Genomic DNA, 26,602 nt, shown 5'->3' on the forward strand with positions numbered 1-26,602 from the left:
CAAGTGAGATGATGGATCCCATCCATATAATTGCTTAGACTGATGGGCAGTGACTGTGTTGTAGGATCCCACTGAAGCTTGGAGTCTGCCCTCCTTTAAAACAGTTTAAATCAAGGCAGTGTTAAAGCTTGAGGAGCTGCATAAATCACAGCTGACCAGACAGGAGCAAAGGCAATCAGCACCTCATGTGAGCCTGGCCCTGAAACTCAATCCACTTTACTGTCTTCATTTTTTTTAAAATAAGGGGTGTTAATTATTTCCTTTTTTTTTTTATTGTTTAAACAAGAAGGCATTCCACAGAAGTCGGTGTCTCTTACTGGAACCTGCAGTGGAGAAAGGGCAGCTGCAAAACCCCTGGGAGAAACATGTAGATGTGACTGTTACTACTTTATAGCAAAAAAACCCCACTCTTTTCTCTCAATATATGCCTCTCATTAGACATAGTCTGATACCAAATGTACCTGGCACTGTGCCTGAGTCTGGCCTAAACCACATTGTCTTTACATTAGTTCTCTGATGCTGTTTTTCACAGGACTTCATTTAGACTTAAGCTGGGTTTAAAATCAGCGTGAGCAGATGATGAGGCATTTTTAGATTTATTTCACTCAATCAGATTTACACTCAAATGCATCAAAGATCCACACCTGATATCTCTTTGCATCCTACTGACACTTAGGTTGAATTTTCTCCTGGTGTGTAGGCACAGAATTCCAGATAACACTAATAGAAATGTGGCCACTTGTTTACAGGAGAAACCCAGGTATTTGAGTTGAGGTAGGTACATCCAGTGGTTTTAGAAATGCTCCATCATGCAGTCTGTTATTAAATCCTGGAGGTAACTCTGCCTTCCTATTTCCCTCTGAAGACTACTGAGCCAAAGGAAAACGTTGCACAAGACATAAACCATATTTCTCATGGAAGTCTATGTAAAGTAGTGTTTGAAAGGTTGCACTCATTTTTATCTACTGGATGAAAGGGATTAATTCCCCCAAATCAGAAACCTTTGGAAAATCTATTCCATGGTACTGTGTGTTATAAAACAATTTAGATGTGAAGTGTTTACAGGAATGATCAGCAGTTTTATTGAAACCAATAATTATTTGAACCTGTCATCCTGATCCTCCTTAGCTCCTCTAATATTTTACTCTTTCTGCTGTTCTCTTTCTAATCTGATGAAAGATTTTCTGGTGCCATCACAGTTGCTTGCAGCTTCCAGCTCAAAGAGACACTCAGGAACAATGGACAGGACAAAAGAAGAAATCCTTTCCCTGTGGCACAAGCTGATGTGATCTTAGCCTGCACTTTTCTCCCACTTGGGAGGAAAACTTTTCTCTTGAGTAATTTAACCACTTGATGTGTACCACAGACATGAGAGCTTGTGCTGCAAGGTACAGCAGTTATAGTGATAAGAGATGATGAAGTGATCTGACAAAAAATAAATATTAAGAGAATGAAGTACTCTGATTTTCTGTTTTTCCCAGTTGTCCAGAAGTAAGAGAATTAAAAATCCATGGGGCTTCTGGAAAGCTTCCCTAGACACTTCATCTGCTGAAGGCAAAAGATACTGAGAACGAAAGAAATATAACACTAGGGAAAGAAATTATTTGTCTGGAATTAGTAACCACTTATACTCTGGATAAGGAAGTGACAAAATCTTCATGGGACTGTTTGTGATATTATCCTGCCTGGAAGCTATCCAGAGAAACACCATTTTCTACAGAAACCATCATGTGATGAGATTATCTACTGATAAACTCATTTTGGGATGGGATCACATTTTGGGTTTTGACTGTTGGTTAGTGCTGCAATGCAGTAAATTAATGGGGAGGAGGATAGGTGGGATGGCAGTAGCTGCCCTCAAACCATTGGCTGTATAACCAAATGATGCCTTAAAAGAATACAAGCCTTTAAATCTGTGAGGGGGATATATTTTTTCCTAGACTGCAACAGTGCAATGAAAATGGCTGCATTAGATGGCAGAAATACTGGTCTTCATATTTCTGAAATGTTTCTTTAATTATTACTGTTGGTGAGAGAAACTTCTTAAAGCAAAACAGAGCTGTCCACAGGAGAGTCAAACCCCACATATTTAAGTTGGCTATGCCCCTCCACTATCTCCTGGATTTTTTGCTGATTTTTTCAGTTTGTTCAGTTTTATGGTAGCAGCTGTTTTATGCCAAACATTTATTTTATGTTTATTTTGCACTAAGATGATTTGGGGAGGGAACCACCAACGATTTGACCCAGCAGAGCACTCTGGAGGTCTGCACTGCTCTAGCTACATGGGCTCCAAGGGCACCACTGGTAATTCCTCATGGAAATACTGCTTACTCCTGATCTTTGGACTTAATCTTGGTGATGGAGAAATCTAACCCAGGACACCAATTCATGATTTGCTCAAAAGCACGCTGATATTTTGCATGTTTTGTATCCACAGTGAGAGTAAAATCTAGGATTATGGTTTACAGAAGTGCAAGACATCATGTAATTAGGTAACTTTAGACACACACTGCTGTCTCATGACCATTTTGTAGCTGATTTACGAGCTCAGTCATGACTTTGAACCTGGTACGAGGGCCTGATTTAACTCTACAGCTCCTGATTGCTGCCTCTGTCTAGGAGTGTTTCTGCTATTTTCCCATTCCTTATCTGGCTCCCAGAATGACAAAGAGTTGTACAGCATATTAGATGTAAGTCTGTTCCTGCCAAAGGAGAACTTCTCCAAGTGAGTCAGATGCTACATGAGAGATCATCCGTTTTCTCAGCATTCTTCAATAGATTGCTTAAATTTCAAGATATGGGGGTTGGACCCAATGATCTCTTGAGGTTCCTTCCAACCCCTACAATTCTGTGATTCTGTGATATGTTGCAAAGAAAAAAACAATATGCAGAGGTTATCATAATGTGAAGGGAAGGATTCTGTAAGGGAAATGCAAAACTGCTGGAAATTTGAGATATTTCTTTGTTAAGCTCAAATACAGATTTATGGGACATAGGTGCTGTGATCCACTAAGGAATTCTGGGAATATAGAAAAAGCATTACTGAAACACTAGGTTATAGCAATAATTTTTTTCCTTATAGATTAGGGTGTTAAGGGTGTTAAATTCCCCAAAGAGTGAATCATCCTTGCAAATTAAAAATCTGTGACAGTAAAGATCTTTTCCTCTCCACGACTGAGAATTTCCTCTTGATTGTAGAGCGAGCAGAGACTACCTACCACCTGCATTAGTAATCTGTTGTGAGACAGTGCATTTGGTAGTGGAGAAGCTTGAAACCTGACTGACCACTTCACACAAATGTTTTCTTGGACTCGTTGATTCAAAGTGGCATCTTCAAAACAACTGGATGGATTGTAAACAAGGTAGAAAAGAAAGGGAAAGGATATTTGGGGAAAGTTTCACGTGGTTCTCAACTACATTATCAGAAAGGTTGCCTCTGGATAGTACTAAGACTTAAAGTTCCCATACTAGCAACTTCTCACTTCTTTCAAGGATGCTGTAGAAGTGAAGACAGAACATTAGGCAGACAGATTTGGTTTATTTCCATTCTGATTTTCAGGCACATTCAGGCTTCCAAAGGTAACTTCAGAGTCATTTAAAGACTGTGTTGAGGCATCAGAAAATGTCAGCAGTCAAAAGACAGGTCCCACTTAAAAGCTTGTATTTTAGATCCCAGAGGGTTTTAGCCAAAATGCTTATCTCATCATCGCTACTTACTGTCTCAGCATGCACAAAAATGCATTGATGTTATGTCCCTTTATGAGAGCTGAGCTGTTAACTGATCTCTTGCAATTCCTACAGCAGTTTGCTCATGAAATGTGACTCCGTATGGAGGATATTTGGCAAGGAGCATCTGTAACCGACACTCCTTGGCTGGAGTCTGGCAAAGGAGGTCCAGATGTTTGGACCCCTTCTCTGCAGGTGTCATATTTGCACTTTAGTGTCTAAGACTGTTCGTTAGAGCTCCAGGTGCAGGATGAAAGTTAAAATAAATCCCCTAATGGCATCTGACTCCTGCCCTTCGTTCTGCCGTAGAGACTGAGCAAAGTTTTAGGTCTCCCTCATTTCTTGCTGTAATCACTTTGACCAGCCTGTGCAGGCTGGATGTTTATGGCACTTCTTTTGTACTTCTGTATCTGGAAAACCTACTTCTCTGCTATCCAAAACAGGATCACAATTTTGGAAGAAACCTGCAGTGTGATCAAGGCCATTTCCAGCTTGTACAACAGCAGTACTAGACCCTCCTTTTACTAACGTACCAAGATCCACGTTGCAACCAGTTACGGTTCTGCTGCCATCACTGAGCCCAACAGAAGGCACTCCCACCTGCTGAATGCAACCAGTATCACCAGTGCCAAGTGCCCAGGAACCCATACTGCAGAACAGCAGAAGAGATTGTTTCAGGATACTCCACTGGCAATGCCAAGTTATGGAAAGTTGCAGATTTACAGAAAACTGGAGCATGAGTCTGATAAAAGAAATGGTGAAGGAATAGCAATTACTCTGGCAGAGTTTTTCACTGAACAAACTTGGCATATGGTTATGCTGTCATGGAGGAGATAAGAAGCTTCAGGGAAGGCACAATATTTTAAACCTGGAAATTTTTCAACAGCTAGATTGGATGTTTAAATGAAAGACAAAGAAAGCGCTATATAGAATGGAAACTCTAATTGAAGACATTCAAAGTGAACTAACCTTCCCTGCATGAGTGAGCTGAATGTCATAAATACATGCAAAAGATAAAAGCTCTTGCTCTCAGCAAGTCTGGGTTTATGTTATAGGAGGAACAAGTAGTGGTTGTGCCCATTCAAACCTTTCTGCTTTCCAGAGGGTATAAAAGCGAAGACTAGATGGACAGTGGTCAAAAGATCTCAAGCTCTGGTGTATGTGTACCAGGAACAGAGTACCTAAGGATAAGCATTTCTACAAGAAAGCTACCTTATGGAGCTATTTCATGCGTCTATGACAGAGAAGAAAGAGATCTGGGAGAAAGCAAATTTGTATCACAGGAAGGAGAAGGGCTGGCTGATCCGATGGGGGAACTATAGGAGACCCATGCCCTCCTGGAAGAGCAGGTGGAGGCCTGGGGCAGTACCCTACTGCATTGCAAAGGGTGGATGTCTATATGTGACAACTGAATTGAGCCCCCAGTATTCGTTTTTCTATCCCAGAAGCAAGAGATGCAATCGTGTGCTTCAAGACAGTAACCTCCCTGTCCAAGGATGTAGCGAGGGACTTGTTCACTCTGCATACATGAAATGCAACACAACAAACACTCTGAGTGTGTATCCAGCCGTTGTCATTACATTTGCTTCAGAGCAAATTAGAAACAGTGGAAATAAGTATCATTACTGTTCTTTTACATGAGAGCCCCATGGAATTGCAACACAAAGCTATTTGCCTAAAATCACTCAGTAGTCCAGCAGCAGAGCTGACAGAGTCTGCTGTGGCTTTATCTGTTAGGTTGTGCTGCATTACAACACAGTAAATCCCTGTGCACACAACATGTTTATCCATGTTTTAAATTTGCTGATGAAAAAAAGGGCTGAAAAAATGGCTTGTGTCTTTATAGATCCCATATTGTCATCAGCTTTGAACCCCAATAGTCTCTGATATGCTCTCACCACCTTTCCAGAGAGACCAAGCTGTTTGGAGTTAGAGCAAACTGGTCACCACCACATTTCATAGCTAGGTTCAACCTGATTTGCTACGTTTGGTAGGTGGAAATGCAGGGAGGAACCAGAACACGAGGCACCAGTGTGCTTCTTGAACATCTCCATGGAAGCAGAGGACTGTAAATTGAGATTACTCTGTGACTCCAGCTTTACACAGTAACTTCAGCTGAGTAACTGGAGGTACTGTAACATCATTTTTTTCCCAGCAGGGTATAGTGAGGACCCAGGCAGTTGAAGAAGGCCAGTACACTCTGTTTGCATGAGCCTTCCTGGACCATGACTTTTTGTTTCTGGAACTGAAAATTGCTCTGGATTACAATGTTGACTAAATGGTCTTTAATTCACCAAAACAGTCCAATGACCACATTAGTGATGTACGTGAAAGTCAAAACCAGAAGCTGCCATAAATATCTCTAGACCAAATTAATACATCACATATGAGTCATTTACCCTTGAGGAAAGGCATTCCCCTGATAGGTAAGGCTGAAAATCCCAGAAGACCAGAAAAGTTAACCTTTAAATTGATAATTTCAGTGGGAACTGTTAGTTTAGTTTCTGGTCATCACACTTACCACTTGTAGCAGAGCCAGGTACCCAGCACCAACATTATCGAAGTTAACTTTAACTTTTGTCCAGTAAAACGTGCCTGACACATTATAGAGTATACAGTCACTCATGTTGTTAATGATTTTAGAGTCTAAAGGCATATCTCCTTCTGTCTTATTAATGCACTTCCCAAATTTCCCAGCAAACAGGTTCACTCCCATGATGCTAAAGATGAGCCAGAAGATGAGGCAGACAAGCAGGACATTCATTATGGAAGGGATGGCTCCCACGAGGGCATTGACCACCACCTTGTGTAAAACAGGAGAGAAAAAACAGAATTAATGTCAGCACTTATATGGACACTTCACTAACACCTGCTGTGCACCCTTGATTGACTGGGCTGAACCCTTGCATGGTGACAGGTGGATAACTACAAGCACTACCCAAGGAGTCAGACCACCACTAAAGGCTTCACACGTGATCTTTGGGTTTTTTCCTGTTTTGTAATTGAAGAGCTAATCTGTTGTCCCACATAGGATGATGTTTTTTCAAGAGGAATCTTTTAATTTGGGGCCAATCTGCAAAGTCATCATGGCATCTCAGATTCTGCTGGATAATGCACTTAAGTCAAACCATGTCTGATAATCATACGATTCATTTGAAATGCTGGATGTACATCACAGTGTCTTCAAATAGACTGAAAAAGATTTCTGGAATCTCTTACTGAACTCAGGCCTCCATAGTCCTTGGGATGTGAACTCTAGCTGTGATGAACCATGGTTATTTAAATAATAACTGATTGAGACATACTGTACTAAGTCAACTTCCCCTCTCCAATCAGTATGTTTAAATAAAACAGTGAAACCTTACTCAAAGGTTTACAAAAACTGCATTACTGTTTGCTGTGGCATGCTGTAGAGTTCCTACACACCAACCCTGGCAGGGCTGTAAGCCCCCATGTAAAACCATACATCTTTTGAGGGAAGAACACTACAACAAAGTGTCATTTCCCCTTCCTATGAGGTTTCTCCATAGCCAGAGCCTTTGGAGATGCTGCCAGCACACAGTCCAGGAGAAGCTGCCTGACAGCGTTGCTGCAGACACCACTGTAGCCCTGCTACATGAAGTTGTATCCATTCCTGTTTTGTGCTTTGGAGGTTAAAATCTGGTAGGCAGACCCTGAGCTCTTGCTCTTCTCCACCTACATTTTCTGAAACTGAGACAAGGTGATGTTGGTCCATAAAAATTAAATTTTATTCAATTGCGAATTAGATTATGGAAAATGTCAGCTCTTGTTTTCTCTTGTATTAGTGTCCAATTTTCTGACAAGCTAATAGCACAACATTCGTTTCCCCATCAGTTTTGCATTGCTGAGGAAGAAAAATACCCGGAAGAGCAAAAGAATTTTCCTGCATGTATAGAGCAGCTTCACCCATAATGTACAATGGAAAATCATGTAGATATTTCAAAACCCAGATTTATATTTTGTGCATTTATGAATGAAACTAATTTTCAGACAGAAGAAGCTACTTGACTGATTTTTACTTTTTCCTGTATAGGCCCAACCCTCATGACTTGTCAATATTTTATTTTTATTTCAAGATTTATTTTTATTCTAATTTTACGTTTCAGATTTGGTCATTAATCAGTTTCTAACTTCACGGTGTGATCCAAAATGCCAAATGACTTCCCAATCAAGAGTTTATTTGGATATAGCCGTGGCCCTCGTTGAAGTATCTTTCCTTAGCTGCTGTGTGGGCCAATATTTTTGCTCATTTTTAATCCATGCCAGCACAAAGCCACTGCACTTATGTCACATACACTGCTGAACCCAACTCCCACCCACAAAGCCCTGTGACAGGACACAGACATTGAGGTTTCAGCAGTGCAAGCGATGCTCATGCCTGCATCCTGGGTTTGGTTTTTTTTTTTCCTTCAGCTGAGTTATGTTCAATGGTTTGTAGATAACAAAACATGACACAAAGCTGGAGCAAATCCTGTAACACCTCTTGGAATGAATTATTAACAGAGGGTTTCATTCTTCTCTCACTGCTTCTGCTCTTACACCAGCTTGATGCCATTTGGTCTGCTGGAAGCACTCCTGATTTGCATTGAGACAAGTGAGAAGACTTAAAGACCTGAATACATAAAGGCAAGTTATTATCATAAATGCATGTTAAAAGTTCGGCTGCAAACCTTGCCACAGCAAGGGCTGCACTCATGTTCATTCTAGGAACAGTAACATATGAAGCCAAGAAAAGGTTTCATGCCTTTTGATTTCCACCAGTACCTTTATAGGAGAGGTCACCTGGAAGGTGACTTCTTTAGGGATAGCCTAGAAACTGAGACACCCTCTGCCCTAAATAACAGTGGTAAAAATCTATAGCCTGTGCCTGGCCCCTGGCTCTCCTGATCTTGTGGGTCACCTCCTCCATCCAAAGTTGATTCAGAGTTTAAATCCAGAGATAGGCTTGCATGATGCCTTAAACCTCCCTTAGCCACAGCAGAGCCCACCAGACTTCTCGCAGTAATTTCAGTCCCAGGCTTTAACTGTCACCCAAGCCTGGGCACAGCTTTTGCAAAGACAGCTAATTTACAGCATCACAATTTCAAATAACGGACACAAAAAAAATATTATTAGATAATCTATTCCCTGTGCCTTTTGCTCTCACTGTTAGAAAGAGATGCTGTGGGGTTTAGGCTGAATTTGTTGAACTTGAGGCAATAGTCATCTGCTGTTAGACATTTCTCCTGTCACCCCAGTCTTCACTGCAGCTGAATTGCCCCTGAACATTGCTTTGGGTAATTAAAAATCAGAGCTTCTTTCTGTCACCATTCCTTCAGATTTCTAGTTGTGCTGTGGAGGCTTTCCCATCTTTACCACCCCATTTCCAGCCATTTGGTGGAATTCCAGTATCGAAATGCTGCCATCTTCCCCCCAACACCACCTGCTGGGTTATTTCCCTGCATATTGAGGGATTGTGTTAGTCGCCTCATTACTGGACCTGCCCAAAAGCTTGTGCCCTGTTGAACAGTCATCCTGATCCCTAAATCCAGAGTTAACTACTTCCTTCCTCCAGAGGTGTACAAAACATAAGGTTTTACTAAAATGCATGTTGTACTATTGATCTGTTTTTCACCATGACCCTGATCATCCAGTATGATTCCCTGATCCGTAATACCCCTTACTGCTCCGCTCACTTTGAGTGTTGTCAGCAAAGATTTGATATTTTCTTCCAGATGCTGTTAAAGTCCAGATTAAGGACAGTTCTTATTCTGAAGCATCCCTCACCCTGAGACACTCATCAGCGAATTTACAGCATCATCACTGTTTACAATTACTTTTTGAGATCCGTCACCCTTTTAAAATTAATTTAAAATATGTTTACTCGGCTTGGTACAAAGCTCGTGTTTTCATCACAGTGTCCCGTGATATCAGATTCCTCTCTGAAATCTAAGGATATTATATCAGTGCAGTTACCATCATCAGCATAATTTTTAATCAAATCAAAGGACCATATCGGTTTTACAAGAACTATTCCCATGAAATCAGTCTAACTAGCATTAATTATGCTATTTCTTTCCTGCATGTATCTTGTAGCAGCCTCATCATGACTTTGCCTAGTATCGTTTTCACATTAAATGGTCTATCATCATCCCACTCATCCTTTTAAAATACTGCAGTACCTTCCCTTGCTGGGAAGAAACTTGCAGGAAAGTGGCACCTCTGAAATAATTCCCTGATGGACCACAAATGAGGAGACATGGGACAGACAGACCCACATTAATTTACACTGGGGTCTAATACAGCCTGGAAAGCAGTGGGTGGCACAGGGTGGTGGCATGTGCATGGCACTCCAAAGGTCTCCAGTGACTGTCAGGTAGGATGCTGGACTCCCTGGGGTCTTTTTTGAGGACAGAGTGGCAAGATGACAACAGTTCACTCTCATTTTGCAAAACTCTTGTGGGATATGAGCTGCTGAGTCTTGTATCAAACTCAGGTCCCAGCCTGTTTGAGGACAAAGGAAGGACTGAAGTTGGATGGTAACAGGTCCTCTTGGACATCCAAGTGCCACCGTGTGTCTTTGCTTCAGGACCAATTGTTTCCTAATTTTAGGTACAATGTCAATGAAATAAGTCTGTTACCACAGTTTAAATGAGAACTTTCTTATTCCTGCTCTAGCCATACAGAAATCTTTCAGTTATTCGAGAAAAAGACATTATAATAGAGCAAAGTATTACTATTTTCTTACCGTCAGTGTTTGCTTCTCCACATTATCATTATTTAATCCATCACTGCTCTGGTAATTTTCCTGTGCATTCTGGAGCATATGAACTCCTCATAATGAAAGCCTAACTGTCCCTAGTCATGTTAAGAGTGGTTAGACAAACTGAAAAATAAAATGATTTGATTTTCCAATGGCACGTATTCTCAATTACACTTTATCACAGATTACAGGCTAATTCTCTACCTCTGTCAGCCCAGAAAGACTGAATATATTTCAGTTGCAGCAGTGGTGCAGGGAAGAAAAGGGATGTTGAGTCAGGGACCAGGGGACCCCAGAGTGCATTAAGAAGCATATCTTTTGGGCTTATCTGTGTCTGCAGTATGTAGGATGTCCACCAAGCCACTCTCTTGCTATTCTCAGAAAGGCCCTTGATAAAGATGTGAACTTTATCACCTTATTTCTTTCCTATTTCAATCTCACTGGTTTGATGCTTTGGGCTAGTCTTCCTGCTGCTTTTCAGGTTTGAATCCAATTGAGTCAAACTGGTGCGAAGTCATGAGTGAACAGTCTTATGTCAGCTCAGAATGTGTTAAAGGGGTTTCACTTGAACTTGCAAATCCACCAGTAGAAGCTAAGTCTTCATAAGCCAGATTTAAATTGATTTAAGAGAGTCCATGCACAAATCACTCTGGTAGTTAAACTAGTGCAGTCACTGCTGATATCAACATTTACTCAATTTACCTATGTTTAATAAAGAATTAGAGTGACATCATCAGCTGATATAGGAATGAGAGCTTTAATTAAAAAGTAGTGCAACAGCATTTTGTGCTGGCTGAGGATCTGCAGTTTGCTTTTGTTTTAGTCTGTGAATAATCCTTAAAATATTGCTTGTGCTTGCTGAAGCATATATGGTGAACAAAGCACTGACACAGAGGAGAGGGGTCTGCAACTATATTTGTCTGATCCTCACCTGCAAAAATAATGGGATTTCTGTAAAGCCATGGATCTCCAATTCTGGTCATCCACAGAAGAGGCAAAATATGGGTACTGGGTTGTCATTAATTGCTATATCATCATATTCCCTGTGTTACCACTGTTGTTAGGTGCTCTATCCTTCTGCAGTCTCTTTTATTGCAAGGGTGTTGCAATGAGCGGAGTTAACTGGTAGGAACTCAGTGCAGCAACTACATATTTTACTCAGTGATTCAGACTGAAATTTTGTCTACTTGAAAGCCTCAGAACGAAAGCTGAGGCATTTTCTTTGGCCTAGTAGAGAGATTTGGGATCACCAGACAATGTAAATTGCTTTATGTGTGTAATTTTACCAAGGATTTGCTTTATCATACTATGCATAATCTGCAAGATTAACAGTAACCTCAGCTCACACAGAACACAGTTGTCATCAGCTGCATGTCAGAGATCATGCAAGGAGTTAAATAAAGTGCTTATCTAGACAGTAATTGATGAGTGTGGCAGGTAGGCTTAACAAATAATCACACATGCTGTGTGAGTACAGCCACGCCAGCAAAGGAATGCAGAAGGGCAAGAGATGGATGCACAAGATCAAGCAACAAACACCAACTACATCCTTTTAGTGTTAATCCTGACAGTCCACATTAAAACTGCAATCTGTTCAAAAGGAAAGAGTTTATATATTCACTCACTTGCTTTCCTTTATCTTTGGCATTTCTCATTTTTGTGTTAATTATTAGTGAAAAAGTCCTTAAGAACTTTCCTGTTCAGCCTCATTTTAATACATGTCAAAAGCAGGGAGCAAACTTGTAGCTTAGTTATTCCCCTGATACACCTTATAATTGAGAGGTAATTGTTAACCAGATGCTTCCTTGGCCAAAAAGCTGTTCTTTAAAGTGCAGTGTGACAAGGTAGGCAGCAGGATTAGTTTATCATTAAATTCACTAGAGGATAAAGCTCTAATGATAACAATTGCAATCCAGACAAAGGAGGGATTTCTGATATTGCTGCTCTGATACATCATTATCATCCAATTCCTTTTGCAGACCAAATGAAGACAAAACCACATGTGACTGTTCCCTGTTAGATGCTTGATGCCACACAGTTGAGCTTCGATCGATGCTTTATGTATTCTTACCCTCATCCCTTCGAATCGTGACAATGCTCTTAGTGGTCGCAGGGCTCTGAGAGTCCTCAGGGATTTAATGGGACCCATCTCAGAGTATCCAAGTGTATTGGCTATGAGGCTTATTAAAGAGACCTGAATGGAGACACAAAGCAAAAAATCCAATCAGTTAGTACAGTTCCACCATTTTCCTTCTCTTTTGACTTTCCTTTCTGAAAAGAAACAGCTGGTTTGTTGGAAACAGCTGGAACATTGGGGAAAACCTAAACCTTAAAGACATTAAATGAAAGCCAACACAGAAAAGGGAGGGGTTTGCATCCACACATACACAGAACTCTTACTGACTCACAACACCTTTTTTTGCATTCGTAAAATTTATAGAAATAGACTTTCAAAGATGTTGGTTATCTTTTAATCAAGCACACAGAAATCCTCTTAACATCAGCTTGCACACAGAGGATGAGAAGAGAGATCATCATTACAAAACCACCACCCTGTGATGCCCATACTGTAGGTTTCCTGTACATTCCTCCAGGTGTGTGTGTCTTCCACTACTGAAAATATGATGAGTCACCTAAGTGTTATAGTTTAGGGCTTTCTGGGTGAAAGCAGCTGGACGATCAACCACTTCCAGCAGAGATAAAAGACTTTAGCATTACCATTCAATTACCAACCTTAAAATTACTGAATAGAAACAAGTCTAGATAGCAGAAAGGTATTACTTTATGCCATAGGGTCTAAAGAAATGATGTGCAGGAGTCTAATTCTGTATTTTTTCACTTTTTCTGGTTTCTGCACAGCCTCTAAGGAAGACAGAAACTTGACAGGTGCTCAATGTTGAGGTTCATACCTCTTAAAGTCTGTTTTTTTAAAAATAAACTATCTATTTCCAAATCTGGAGAAAGCATTTAGGGGTTCCAGTGCTCTTTGTGGTCTCAGAGCTTTTGTGGTGCCCGGCTGGTCAGAAATGTGGGTGCTATCGGGCACAGCACTGGAGTCTGGATGAACTGAATGGCAGTTGAGATTAGGGATCAGATTAACAAACACATGGAACAACTGGGTTTTACATGCTCAAATCAGTGCTCGCATCCCCAATTCTTACTGAGCAGGGACTGAGAAACAAACAGCTCCCAAACACCGTAGATGTTGTGCCAATTTTTCATATATTAAAAAAGGACCAAAATTAATAGCCACTTGTTATAAAAAAAAAAAAAAATTCTTGGATGAGAAACACCTATGCATGCTGCTCATCACGGTTCCATCACAGCTCCCAGTGTGAGTGTGCAAAGCACAGTTGCAAGGAGCATGCTTTCTTGCTGTTACAGAAGCTAAGTCTAAAACCAGGGATTCTTCTACACTGTTTCAAAAATGAGGTGCTTAATGTAAAAAGAAAGTCTAGGCTCCACCATGAAGATAGCCAGGTCTGGTGGGAAGTCTTCTTATTCATTTTAGGGTAGGGTGATTTTCCATCTGAAACCCTTTGTCAGCTGACCAGCCCAGCATCACTCATGAGGTTAGTGATAAAGCAAGATAAAATCAGCCCGGTCCCTAAATCACAAGCTAGTGTCCTCTGTGCTGCAACCTTTCTCCTGAATACACATTCATTTATGTACCAGTGCTGTCTGCACAGCTAAGCATCTTTAAAAACTTGCTTGATTTGTTAAACTATTTACCTATTGATGGCTCTATTGTGACACGTTGGTGACAGCAGGCCTGGGGGCAGGAGGTCTCAGAGACACCAAGCCTGGCTGGATGCAGGGGGTTGGATATCTGCCGGGGTAAGGCAGCCCAGATTTGCAGACAATGAAGTGGCACAGAGGCTGACTGTCACACTTGAACATGTCACTCTCTAACAAAGTGTGACACAAACTCACCTCCTCTGAACAGACCCAGCGGCTGATGCGGAAGGAAGGCCTTAACAAACACTTCTGCACTGTAGTGCTGAGTGTGCTATAAAGACATCACAGTAGGTAGACTCAAGGTTTGACGTCTTGGGACCCTTAGACACTAGGGAAGACACTGGAATCATCAGTGGAGCCTTAGTTTCCACCTCTAGGAATGCAGATCTGAGCATGTGACATGTTGATGCCTAAGAAGTTATTTTAGAGCAAGTAATGCCAGAGATTTGACTTGCATTCACTACTAATGCTTCTTTCACTTGTTATGCTCAGTCAGTGTTTACAGCTAAAGATTAAAATCTGTGTTTTGCTTCAAAAGCACCTTAAACTCACTATAAATGCTTCCAAATGGAGGCATTTTCTGTCCTCCCTATTTCTCACCAGCCTTGATTACATCCTGAAGCCGCAGTCCAAAGTCTTCTCCTTTCATTCACTCTCCCTATTGACTTAATATTGCCCCAGTTAGAAGAAAGGGCTGAATGATTTGTCTAACAGCAGTAAGCAAATGCTCAGCATACTTATATAAGTAAAGCTATTCAACTAAGACATCTTAAACTGGAATATGATTTGCATTATTTAGATATCATGATAGGACTGACACATATTTCTGCCTTCAGTGGAAAGTTTAGTGCAGAAAATGGCTTTAATCCCACAAAGCCTGGGAGCTCCCTATCCAGAAAGGCGGGAGGTATAAGAAGCACAGCTTGGTGACAGCGTCAATAGCAGAAACCTGGATCTGTACACTCAAACAATTCAAGGGAAGCTCATTCATCTATAAAATGAATGTAGAGATTTAAAAGAAAATTAATCAAATACAGAGGCCAAACACCCTTCTTTACCCATGCAGACTGGAAGTCAGATCTTCTCAAGGTCTTCAAACTGCATTTGTTGATGCATCTCTTGCTTCCTCCCTCATCCTGGATTTATGTTCTGTAACTCCCCTTTCACTCAAGGCATCCTTCAAGACCAGACTCTGGATCTGAGCAGGCTACCATTTTCTTTCAAGTGCCATAAATGTCACCCTGAAACACATCACAGGTGCTGTTGTCCTCCTGACACAGATTTACACTGCATTAGATATCTCTTCAGAGGATTAGGGCGTGAAGCTGTGTGATATTTGGCAATGATTTACAAGGCTGGACTCAGTTCTGAGTTTGAGACAACTTTCTTAAACGCTCGGCTGTTGGTTTTGAAGGTATCCCTGTCAAATTTTATTTATAGGAGAATTACTAACGCAGAGACTTGGCCATTTGGACTTGATTAAAAGTGACCTGGAAGGCTATTTTTAGGAAAAAAATCAAGCCGTTTTCAAAATTGGTGCTGACTGCCCCACATAATCACAGCAAAAGGTGAAGTCAGCTGTTTCTGTTACTTTTTTTCCTGTTACAAGGCTGTGCAGCCCAGAGCTACTCCAAGGTTCTGCTTTGTGCTCTGCTTGGTATCAGAAACGTGCTGGCACCCAGAAAATACCTCCAGGGTCAACATAACCTCCAGATTCACTATATGGCACATGTTTTGAGTCTCTTTGCAAATAGTTTTGTGGGTTTTTCAGGAAAAATAATCCCAGTGACCAGGCAGGGCTGTGGGGAGAGCAGGCAAATCCTGAGGAGTCACAATAGTGATTATTTCCTATAAAATGCACAACCTGCTGTTGGGCTTGAGCTTTTACCTGACCTTCACCTTTCACACTTCACCTTTCTCATGACACGTGTGCTATCAGGTAAACTGCAGAATCTCTTGTTCTCCTGTGCACTTCTGCTGACCCAAGAAGCTGCTTTATTATTATTATTATTATTATTATTATTGTTATTGTTGTTGTTGTTGTTGTTGTTATCATTATTATTATTACTATTATTATCTCACGGAATAATAGAATCAGTGAAGGGTTTGGCTTGGAAGGGACCTCAAGGCCTATCTAATTGCAACCCCCTGCCATGGGCAGGGACACTCTCCACTAGCCCAGGGTGCCCAAAGCTCCAACCAACCTGGCCTTGAACTCTGTCAGGCATCCAGGGACAGCCACAGCTTCTCTGAGCACCCTGTGCAGATGCCCAGTTTCCAGCATCTCCTTGAGGGTCTTTCCAGAGCCTACAAGGTCTTATTAAGAAGCCTTCACAGCTTTCTACCTAAACTTTCCTTATCCTTAATGCAATCAAGAAGTAATGTCCTCCATGTTAACATTAGACTGTTCCTTATCCCCTTTACTTACTGTTTAATACCTCTGAAGTCCCCAGGAAGATATTGTCACTGGAAGTTGCCATTTTGGGTGAACCCCAGTGTACAACCCAGCCAGCAATGAAGGTCCCCTAAGGCAGCGAGTAGTCGTCATACATCACTGTACTCAACCCTGCCCCCAAAGACATTGATGACAAGTCTCACCTATCACACGTGCCTGGACTTTGTTCATGTAGCAGCTCTCCCCTTTTGCTTTCCTCATTTGATCTCAGCACAGCCCAAGAGCTCAGTAACTTTCCAGAACTTATTCCAGCCCAAAAGAGTGCAAAACCTGAAGGAATTGGCACTTACTGCCCAGCTCAATGGCAGAATTTCCCAGCAAAGCCTAAGCTTCAGGCAAAGCCACGTTGATGTTACCTGCACACCCTGGCTGCTTCTTGCCACTGTGGACAGGCAAGGACTGTTGAGTTCTCTCTCATCCTTGTATTTAGAGAACTTTGTTGCCCTTGTTCCTTACCTTACCTGCCAGAGATAGTTGTATCTATATATCCACATGTTTACATAACTATATATCTAATTATATATATATAAAATATCTATTAAAATATTTTAGGCACATACCTGTATTTCTATATCCCTACATACAAGTTTATCTCTACAGAATTTACAGTGGTTTGTACAGCAGACTCCTAGAACTGGGTAAAAGAGGAGATGAAAGAACCACCACAGCTTTCATTTTTCCCATTCTCAGTGTTTTGCTCAAGAAAAAAAAAAAAAAAAAGGAAAAAACTAAAGAAGAGAGCTCTTAAATCTTGTGACTGCATCAAACATGACAAACACCGGCTGCGGGGATTACCAGGACTGTGGCTGGTGCTTTGAGAGCCTGTCACCTCTGTGGTTTAGTGACATTAGCAGCTCTGGTCTACAGTGCCCCACTGTATGACATATGTATGTGTTTCCAGGGAAGAATCAAGACAAGACAATGAATTTAGTCTGCTAGAACACAGGCAAAGATCTCGGAAGCTAACCTCACTGTTTGAATAACTGTTTGAAGTTATTACTGATGTGTTTGAGATTAATGAGATTATTATTATTATTTTGACAATTCACCACTAGATGAGGTTTGACTCCCCCAAAAAAACCCCAAGAGAATAGGTTTTGTCAAGGAATCAGGACATTTTTTTAGTTCCTGCCAATTTTGTGTTTATCTAGTGAAATATTGTCATCCTTAAAGTAAGAAATACGACTCATTTATTCATATCCAGGTGGTACTCATTTAGTACTGAGTTCCTAGTGTGCTCACATTGGTGCTTGCAGTAATTCATCACTTAACAGATGCACAGAATTTTTGGGCTACTAAAATTGTTCACTATGAACACACAGAGATAAAGTTATACAGTAAGTATATATTCCTTTGTTATCTGGTAGAGACTTAAGAAATCAGTGCTGTAAACCCATGTAAACCCCAGTAAAGCCATCAAAAGAGCATTATAAAGCTGCAGAAGTAGGAAGTAGGAAGTGCAATAATGCAGCTTCCTTTCAGTACATACAGGGGAAACAGTCTTTAATCAAAAGAGCTCAGTCTTCTTTTTCCCCAGGAGCTATTGCATTTGTAACAGTCATGGGGCTCCTTCCTATGTGCATACATTTTAATAGCAGACAAGCAGCCTGCAGAGACTCCCTAGCCATGAAATTATGCTGGTGGCAGCAATCTGCAGGGTGCTGTTTTTTGGAGCAGTGTTTCACCTGAGGTTGACAGCATTTCATTTAACAAGGAGGTGGGTTTGAGCTAGAATAGGGGCTGCTTTGCTCTTTTTTGTGTTCCTTCACACCATCCCATCACTTCAGATAACTGGAGAGCACCATCTGGATTGAGTTGGAAGCAGACCTAAGCAGCACCACTCAAAGGTGCTGCTCAGCATAGACCTCACGTTTGAATTAACCCCAGATCACCGCTGAGATGAATAAACAGCAGAGCCCAGGAACAAGGAGTTCTGCCTGGACAATGGTGAAAACCCTCCTTTGCTGGTCACATAAATCCTAAATCCCATGAGAACAATGAGAACCTTGACTAAATGTTTGCTTGCCGCTCTCTTGGGGAGAAGAGACCTCCTTCCCAGTTTGGGAAACAGCCTATATTTTATGCAGCTTAGGGATTTCACCAAACGAACCTGCTTGTTCAAATTTGAGGGGAGGGAGCAGGGAAAAAAAAAAGGACATCCAAAAGGGAGCACAGAAGCTGAGTAGAAAGCTCTGGCCACTTATTTAAATAAGCAGTTTCAGCTAATGCTGTCCCCCAGTGCTTTCAAATGCTTTTTGTGTGTCTCAGGAACACCTGTCTCTCTAATTGAGCTTTTTAAAAAATGAAAAAAAGTAGGAGAAAGAGAGCTTGGATTACTTTGGATACCTCTTTTCAATCTAGTCTTGTTTCCCCCGTCCAAAGAAATCTTCACGGCCAGAGCAGCACCCCACTGCCTTTAAGAGCCAGGCCGACGGTCTCAAGTTGCTCCCCGTGATTTGAAAAGGAACAAGATTAGGTCTGTACACTAAATGCAGATGGGGAAAACTACAGGGAAAGAGGAATTTGCAAATGAAATCAAGTACATGGAACTTCTTATTGCCACTCTGAAATACTTTTAGGAGGAAAAGGCTTGTAATGAGGTTGGTATTCTCTTTAGCATCTACCGTTTCCAATCAGATGTTTATTATCACCTTATTTTTAAAAACACCTCTTTACCCTTTCAATCTGGCGTTGTATTCTCTGTCATGGAGATGCCTGGCTGTCAGACTGCACCTGCCAATCCAGAAATTCTGTGTCGTGAATAAAGGGCATAAAGGTGAAGCTAAGTCTTAATATTGAGAGACTAAGGTGACTGAGACCAAACTCCCACCTCTGCTACCTGTTTCCTTGAATCACAACCCTCATGTAAAGCCCACAGAGCCCTCCGGGCAGCTCTGGAATTAGTCACGGCATGGAGATGAAAGCGTGTCGGCAAACAAGTTAATGAACAGCTTCACCAGCAGTGGAGTTCATTACTGCTTGTGGAGGGCTCTCCACATGTGTTAGAACATGATGGGCTACACGAGTGCCTAGATTAATTACAAACAAATTTATCTCCTGGAAAGCCTGATGCTATTTCTTATGACTCAGGTTAAAAAAGGCTTTTACAAGAAAGGTTTTGTTTCTCCAGGGCATTTCTTCTCCCCCCCCCCCCCCCCCCGCCACCTAATACTCAAACTAAGGCCCTGAAACTCTGTTAATATTCCATCTTCTCAGCTTGTTTCCTGTTCCTCACATCCACACTTTTCGAGGCAATGTTGCTTTTTCAGAGGGCAGCCTTGTTACAAACAGCATGTGCCACTCCTCTTGGCTTAAATGCTTTTAAATAAATCATTCCTGCATCCTAATTGTTTCCTGGTGGTTTCCAGAAGAACCTCTTTACATCTCGCTGTTCTTTTAATCTGTCACCTCCTTTACACCTGCTCAGGCTTTTCTAACAACTCCAGTCAATTCCCAAGGCAGATGGCTGCGAATCAAGAATTAAACCTCCACTAATTTCTGAGGGCGAGTCGAACGACCTGCTGCTGTGAGCTTCCATCCAGCGAGACACCAAACTGACCTATCGATTTGCAGTTTTCCCACCCCACCCTTTCAAGTGGATTTTCAGCCTGTCTCAATTCACCTTTTCGCTGCAAACAGAAACCTTTACCAGTCCTCTGAGTCCCATTTACTGGTATTGAGTAGGTATGGATGAGGGATTCCTGTGATTTTTGGGAACCCTGTGACACTCCTTGATGAGCTGGACCTTGGCCAAGACCCAAAGCCTTGCACCTTGCTGCAGCAGCAGTGGCTGCGTGGGTAGAGCTGCCTTGAAAAGTCTGGCATTTCTACTGGGATTTAGAGCAAAAGAATTTCTTCATCACCAGCTATGTTCTGCTTTTCATCCAGATGCCACGCAGAGACAGCCTTTATTTAGGGCAGCTGAAGAGGAAAGATATTCTCCCCTTCAAAAGATCTCCAAACGCACCGCACGATTCATCCCAGGGTACCTTCTTGATGCTGAATGCTGTTGTCAGGAGTAGATGGGAATACACTTGATTATTATTTATTATTTGAAGATAGTGTTATAATGCCAGGGGTGTGCATAGTGATTACTGAGAGAACATTTCCCTGGGGGCTCAGCCCCATCGACTCTGCTCCATTTCCATCACAGCCGGTGGGAGTTTAGGTGCTGAGCTAAAGTGGGGCTTATTTCTGGGCAGAATTCGGATCAAACTTACTTATATATGACATGATGCAAAAGAAAAAGAAAGAAAAAGAAAAAGATGAAGCAAAAAAAAAAAAAAAAAGGAGAAAAATAGAAAAATCTGTTTGGCCTGTTTCCACAAGGTGCTGTTCTGGGTTTGCTCAATTCCCTAAAGCATTTATTTAATCAGATGTTCCAAATCAATATGAAAAAATAGCAAGATGATGTAGGAAACATGAGATTCTTAGCTTGCAGATCATCCCTGTTTAGTTGGATTATTGAACCTGAGTTGATCCTGACGTTGCATTGAATGTGCTAGGATGGAGAGGGACTCCAGAGAGTTATAGGTTCCTTGATTTCTGTCAGAAAGGATGAGTAAGAGTACATACTACAAGTAGGAGTCCTCATCTTCACTTGCCTTGGCACAAAGCACCCCAAAGCCAATCACATCAGGGTAGGAGGCCAGCACAATGTCTTTACACCACTGGGCTACAGTTTTCCTGTTTCATCCTGATTCCTTTGATCTCTCATGCTTCTAATAAAGAATCCCTGACTCCTCTGGAGGCTGTATCTCTCCAGCCACTTCTTCCTTCCTCCTCCTGCCACCAGACCCTTGAGCAGCCCCTGGCCATCCTGAATGAAGCCACCAGTGTGATGGGAAGAGGTTTTGCAGTCTGCAAGAGCTGGGGTTGTAAAGGTGCTAGTCATCATGGAGAGAAGCCAGATGACAATCGTCTGCTGTCCTTGCAGACTTACTGAACAGTTAAAGTATACATGTCTGTCCCTTCTCTGTTCCTCTGTGCAAGGGAGAACATCTCTGTATAAGGAATTGGGCTGCTACACTCTCAGCAATGGAAATGGCCAAGCAAGCTGCGTTCAAGAGCACGAGCGTTTTATTATTTTCCTTTTAAGCATATTCCTCTATGAAAGGACATTGAGATGTGCTCCATCTTTAAATAACTTCAAGAAATAAAAAGGGTTGGTAAACCTAGTTCAGCACAATCTCAGTTGAGTTTTTTACACCACTTTCAAAAGTTGAAATTCCTCCTCAGTAATTGAAATTCTTCAGTAACTGCAGTAATTCCTCATATTGCCACCATTTTACAAGGTGCAGGGAGGCAGAGAGCTACGCTTACTACAGGACTTCTCTCCTTCATTCACTGCCCCTTTTCCTTTAGCTGATATGTGCTTTGTCCCGCTGTGCCGTGTCTTAAGCCGAGCCTGTGCTCCCACTTGGCAAAGGCGGGTTGCTCTCCTTTTAGCATCTATGTGGTAACTAACATGAGGGGCAAACCAAGATAAGACAAGACATTTGGATGTTTTTGCATGTGTTGTGTCGAGATAAAGCATGGGGAGGCAGAAAAGAGATTTACAGCGTCTGCTGACCCACTAACACACATTAAAATCACTTATCTCATGTTCACGTGGAATAATTTTTTCACTTATCCTGAATTAACCAATATGGAGTGAACCAGCATTTTTTTTTTCCTTTTTAAAATATTTTCTTCTTCTTCTTTATTTAAAAAAAAGAACCCAAACCTACAAAATGGTCTCCCTGGTTTTTGGAGAGATATTCCATTTCCTACCAGTTATCTGCTGTCAGCAGAAGCCCAGAAGAACGTGCACTGAGACATCTTCAAAAATCCCACATGAGCATTTGCATTGAGACCCCGAAGAGAACTAGTCAAAAATGAATTCTGAAGTAACAGTATTCTGCTGTAACCCATGGATTTGTGATAACTTGTAGAGAGCACCGAGAAGTTCACTCTAAAGATGCTTCTCCAAGTGACAGGCTATATCCTTTTTACTTCACCTTGGCTGCGTTTTTGTCATTCTGTTCCTGTTCTCTTTTTCTGAAGAGAAACTAGATGAAATTCTTCATGCTTTTAAGACAGTTTCCCAAGAATACAAATTGGATTTCTGTGCTGTTTGGGAACAACTCATTACAGCAGATCGTGTAATTACTGATCAAGCAAACAGAAATCACCTTGCTAATCAACAGGGAATACAGATGGAAGAAAAAAAACAATTAAAGTAATCAGAAGCCATCAATATTTACTTCTGACAGCAAGTTTTTAATTGTCACTTAAAGACAATCCAACACAAGGGCATAATCTAATTCAATTCAATTTTTAACTAGGGATAGAAAGACTGTTTTATATTGTTCACCTCAATCTCAAAGATTATTAGCTGCTTTTTAACTTGTCTGTCAGTGAAGTGTCCTAAGGGGAAACCTTAGAGTGTTTGCTTTCCAGGAAGCTGTCTTGGAAGATGCAGTAGCTGTGTTTTTTTAAGGACGCCATGAAAATCATGGTGTATTTAATGACTGAATATCCATGAGCAGTTCTCAAACTGGCAGCAAAGGGGAAATTTGGAAAGCTGCTCAATGGGGAATACAGATCGCTAGGTACAACCTCAGCAGCTCTAAGCAACACCAGAAACACACTGTTTCATAACCATTCACAAAATGCAGGGGGGGTTGGGGGTGCGGAACTGACTCATTATTTTACTTCCATAAAAGCAGCTACAAAATCCTGCCTAGTGGACTTGTTGAATGACTCATTTGAGATGTGTGGCCTCAAAATCCATTGCTGAGCCTTGCATGAACTGTTTTGCAGCCATATACCGCTTAAAGCTCTTCCGAGCCCCTGCCTCCATGGTGGCAGAGCTGGCTTTCTGGGAAAAGGGACAGAAGGAGAGATTTTTTCTCTGTGGTGACTCAGCTGTAAAGAAACTAGTGGGGCATCAGGGCAAAAAATGAGAAATACAGATGATCTTCTGCTCCTTGCTGCAGGATGTTGCCTTAGGGCCCATTCCCAGAGATGACTGAAGGGGAAAGAGTCTACCAGCAATTTTAATTTTAAAAAAAAAAAATAGCTTTCCCAAGTATCAAATCTTGACAGGTGGAATAACTTAAAAAGAATTGGTAGAGAAAGCTTCACCTCCCCTTGTCTCTGAAATCAGTAAAAGACAATCAGGTTTTTTAAAGCCTGGATTGGGACTAACTTTTGGTCAATTAAATTGAACCCAAAAGCTGCAATGGAGATGACGGATTTGTGATAATGGACTTTTGTAGAGAGATGACATTAGTGCCCGTTTAAGAGGATTTTTCTGTGTATGCCACAGGCAATGAAACTTGGCTGAGACTTTTTTTTCCAAGCATTCTTTCTAATGAATTGGGGACTTTCCATCCCATTGCCCAGAGCTTTCTTGTGACAGCTTCTGTGGGGAATGGGTCTCTCCCCTCTGCCACAATGCATAATCAGTGAGCAAAGAAACTGTTGATGCAACACGTCCCGTCCTTGAATGATGCTAAGCTCCAGCCTGATGCCTTTCCCAAACTGACCACTGCAATGGAATAATCCACCCTCTGTCAGCAGAGGCTGAGACCTAGCTCAGAGTTAATTGGCTGAAGCTCGAACTAGATAAGCTCAAGATAATATTTATAGGTCAGTGGGAACAATTGAAAGGACACCAGCATACACAACCGGTGGAGTTTATCAGCTGCTTGCTTTAAAATAAACCATCTTCCTGTTGCAGGACACACCTGGTTGAGAGCAGTTTTCATAAGGATTCATTTTGAATGGCACACATCTGTGGCCAAGTTCAGACCCCTTCATTAATCTGCTTTCTATGAAGAAGTTCTGCTTGCATGAATGCTTGGAAAATATCTGTTCTGTGTGAAAATATTTCCCTGTGTATCTTAACAAAGCAAATTGTGCATAAACACCATTCCTGATTGTGGTACAGAAGTCTGTCTGTATTTCTGATACAGGCTGTGCTTTTCCCCCATTAGTTGTGGACTGAGTGCCCATCACTCCAATTCACGTGCATCAAGGAGCTATAGTTGCGTACACTTGTATAGATAGATGTTCATTAATGCCTTTTGTTCAGTATGACCAGGGGATCTTATTAATGTTTACAAATATCTCAAGTGTGTGACACAAGGGGAAATAGCCAGCCTCTTTTCAATGGCCTGTGGGGACAGGACAAGGGGCAATGGCCTCAAGTTGGAGCACAGGAAGTTCCACACCAACATGCAGAAGAACTTTTTCACAGTGAGGGTGACAGAGCCCTGGGACAGGCTGCCCAGGGGGGTTGTGGAGTCTCCTTCTCTGCAGATATTCAAGACCCATCTGGATGCCTCCCTGTGCGATATGTCCTAAAGAACCTGTTTTGGCAGGGGGGGTTGGACTTAATGACCTCTGGAGGTCCCTTCCAACCCCCTACGATTCTATGATTCTGTGATCTTTGATTACAGCTTGATTACTCCTTCCCTGCTTTCTCCTAAATAAATCCCTTAAAGCACTGCTGATAGGGCTTTATTGCATTGTGATGTATTTAAAAGTACTTCCTCACGGTTTCACTACACCAGCATACTTCTTTAAGATTCAGAGAAGCCCATTATTAGAGATCCTCCTTTTGGGATTCTGCATCCAGCAAAAATAGCTCTCAGTTTGTGGATTACAATGTGTTTTGATGTTCAGGCTTTGCAAGACAGAATTTTCTTTAGTAATCCACAATTTTCAGAAGGAGCCTGACCCAAATCAGTGTCAAAAGTCTTTCACATGGAGGATAAGCAAAAAACCAGAAAAAAATTAAAAAAAATCAGCAGCAATATGCTTACACCCTCTCTGGGTTCACTTTTTATTTAGAAATAGTGAATACATGTAAATTTTGAGCTGGTTTTATGAAGTATTCACAACAGAAAAAGGATTCTGAGTTGCATTTGTACAATGAGAAAACGCAGATGATAGATGGTTTCACATGTCCAATGAAAAATCAACCATCGCAGCTTGTATTTTGAATGCCGATACCAAACCACTAATGAATAATTTGCAGATCAGGAATTTTTAAGTGAATGATTTTCAACAAATAAATTTGAGAAAATCAGACAAGTGGTTCATCTGCTTCTTTTGGAGCAGCTAATTCTCCCATTCACTCCCTTCTGCAGCTCAGTTGCAGTGATTTGGTTCTCAAAGGACCAAAAAGAAAATGTAAATTGAAGTAAAAAGTGTGCTGGAAGAATGATAGCGTGTTACTCTGCCGATTCAGAGTGACAGGGTGTGTGAGCAATAGGGTAGGAGAAAAGCATCTGTTAAACCTGCTAAAAATATAGTGCCGGGTTCTCATAATCCTCATTGACTTTGAAAACAGAATGGAGCATGGGGAAGTGTTTTATTCATTGAGAACACTGACGGGTAAGTGATTTCCAAGAGTCAATTAATAACTAAAACAACCAAAATAAGTTGAGACAACTTTTTGGCTAGATCAGGTGAAAAAAAAAATCCCAAACATTTTGTTGTGGATGAGAAAATTAAAACCTGCCGGTCAGTAAGAAGGATGTGGGGTGGATTTTCTGGGGATACAGGGAGTCCATGGGTCTATGGTTCCCTTTCCCCCATAAGCACTGTTCTATGGGTGATATGGTCTGGGTGTGTGGCAGGGAAGGTGAAGCCCCTTTCCTCAGCCCACCTGTGGCTTCCTCTACAATCCATCATTATACTTACAAATCCAACCACCAAAAAGCAAGTATGTCACTAAATTTTGTGGTTACATGTTGGCTTGGCTTTGTATTCCTGTGAGCTCTTGTTCCAAGGGTTTGGCTAGGATTTTTGCATGGAGGGCAGGATTTAATATCATTTCTTATAAGCGTGAACTGAATTAAAACTGTTTATCACAGAATCATAGAACACCCTGAGTTGGAAGGTACCCATAAAGCTCATCAAGTCCT

The 26,602-nt window shown here is 41.4% G+C and overlaps 1 protein-coding gene across 4 annotated transcripts in view; it reads right to left on the reverse strand.

Annotated features, from left to right (window-relative positions):
- The window catches only part of SCN5A (sodium voltage-gated channel alpha subunit 5), a gene marked incomplete at both ends in the record, with an annotated part of 175,248 nt that overhangs the window by 6,605 nt on the left and 142,041 nt on the right, over positions 1 to 26,602 (reverse strand). For all 4 annotated transcript variants that reach the window (XM_084260116.1, XM_084260115.1, XM_084260114.1 and 1 more), the window contains 2 exons: positions 6,248 to 6,529; positions 12,561 to 12,683. In XM_084260116.1, coding sequence (XP_084116242.1) covers positions 6,248 to 6,529; positions 12,561 to 12,683 — 405 coding nt within the window. The remainder of the gene's footprint in view (positions 1 to 6,247; positions 6,530 to 12,560; positions 12,684 to 26,602) is intronic.

The sequence above is a fragment of the Gallinula chloropus genome (genome assembly GCF_964237585.1).
Source record: "Gallinula chloropus genome assembly, chromosome: 2".
NCBI lineage: Eukaryota > Metazoa > Chordata > Aves > Gruiformes > Rallidae > Gallinula > Gallinula chloropus.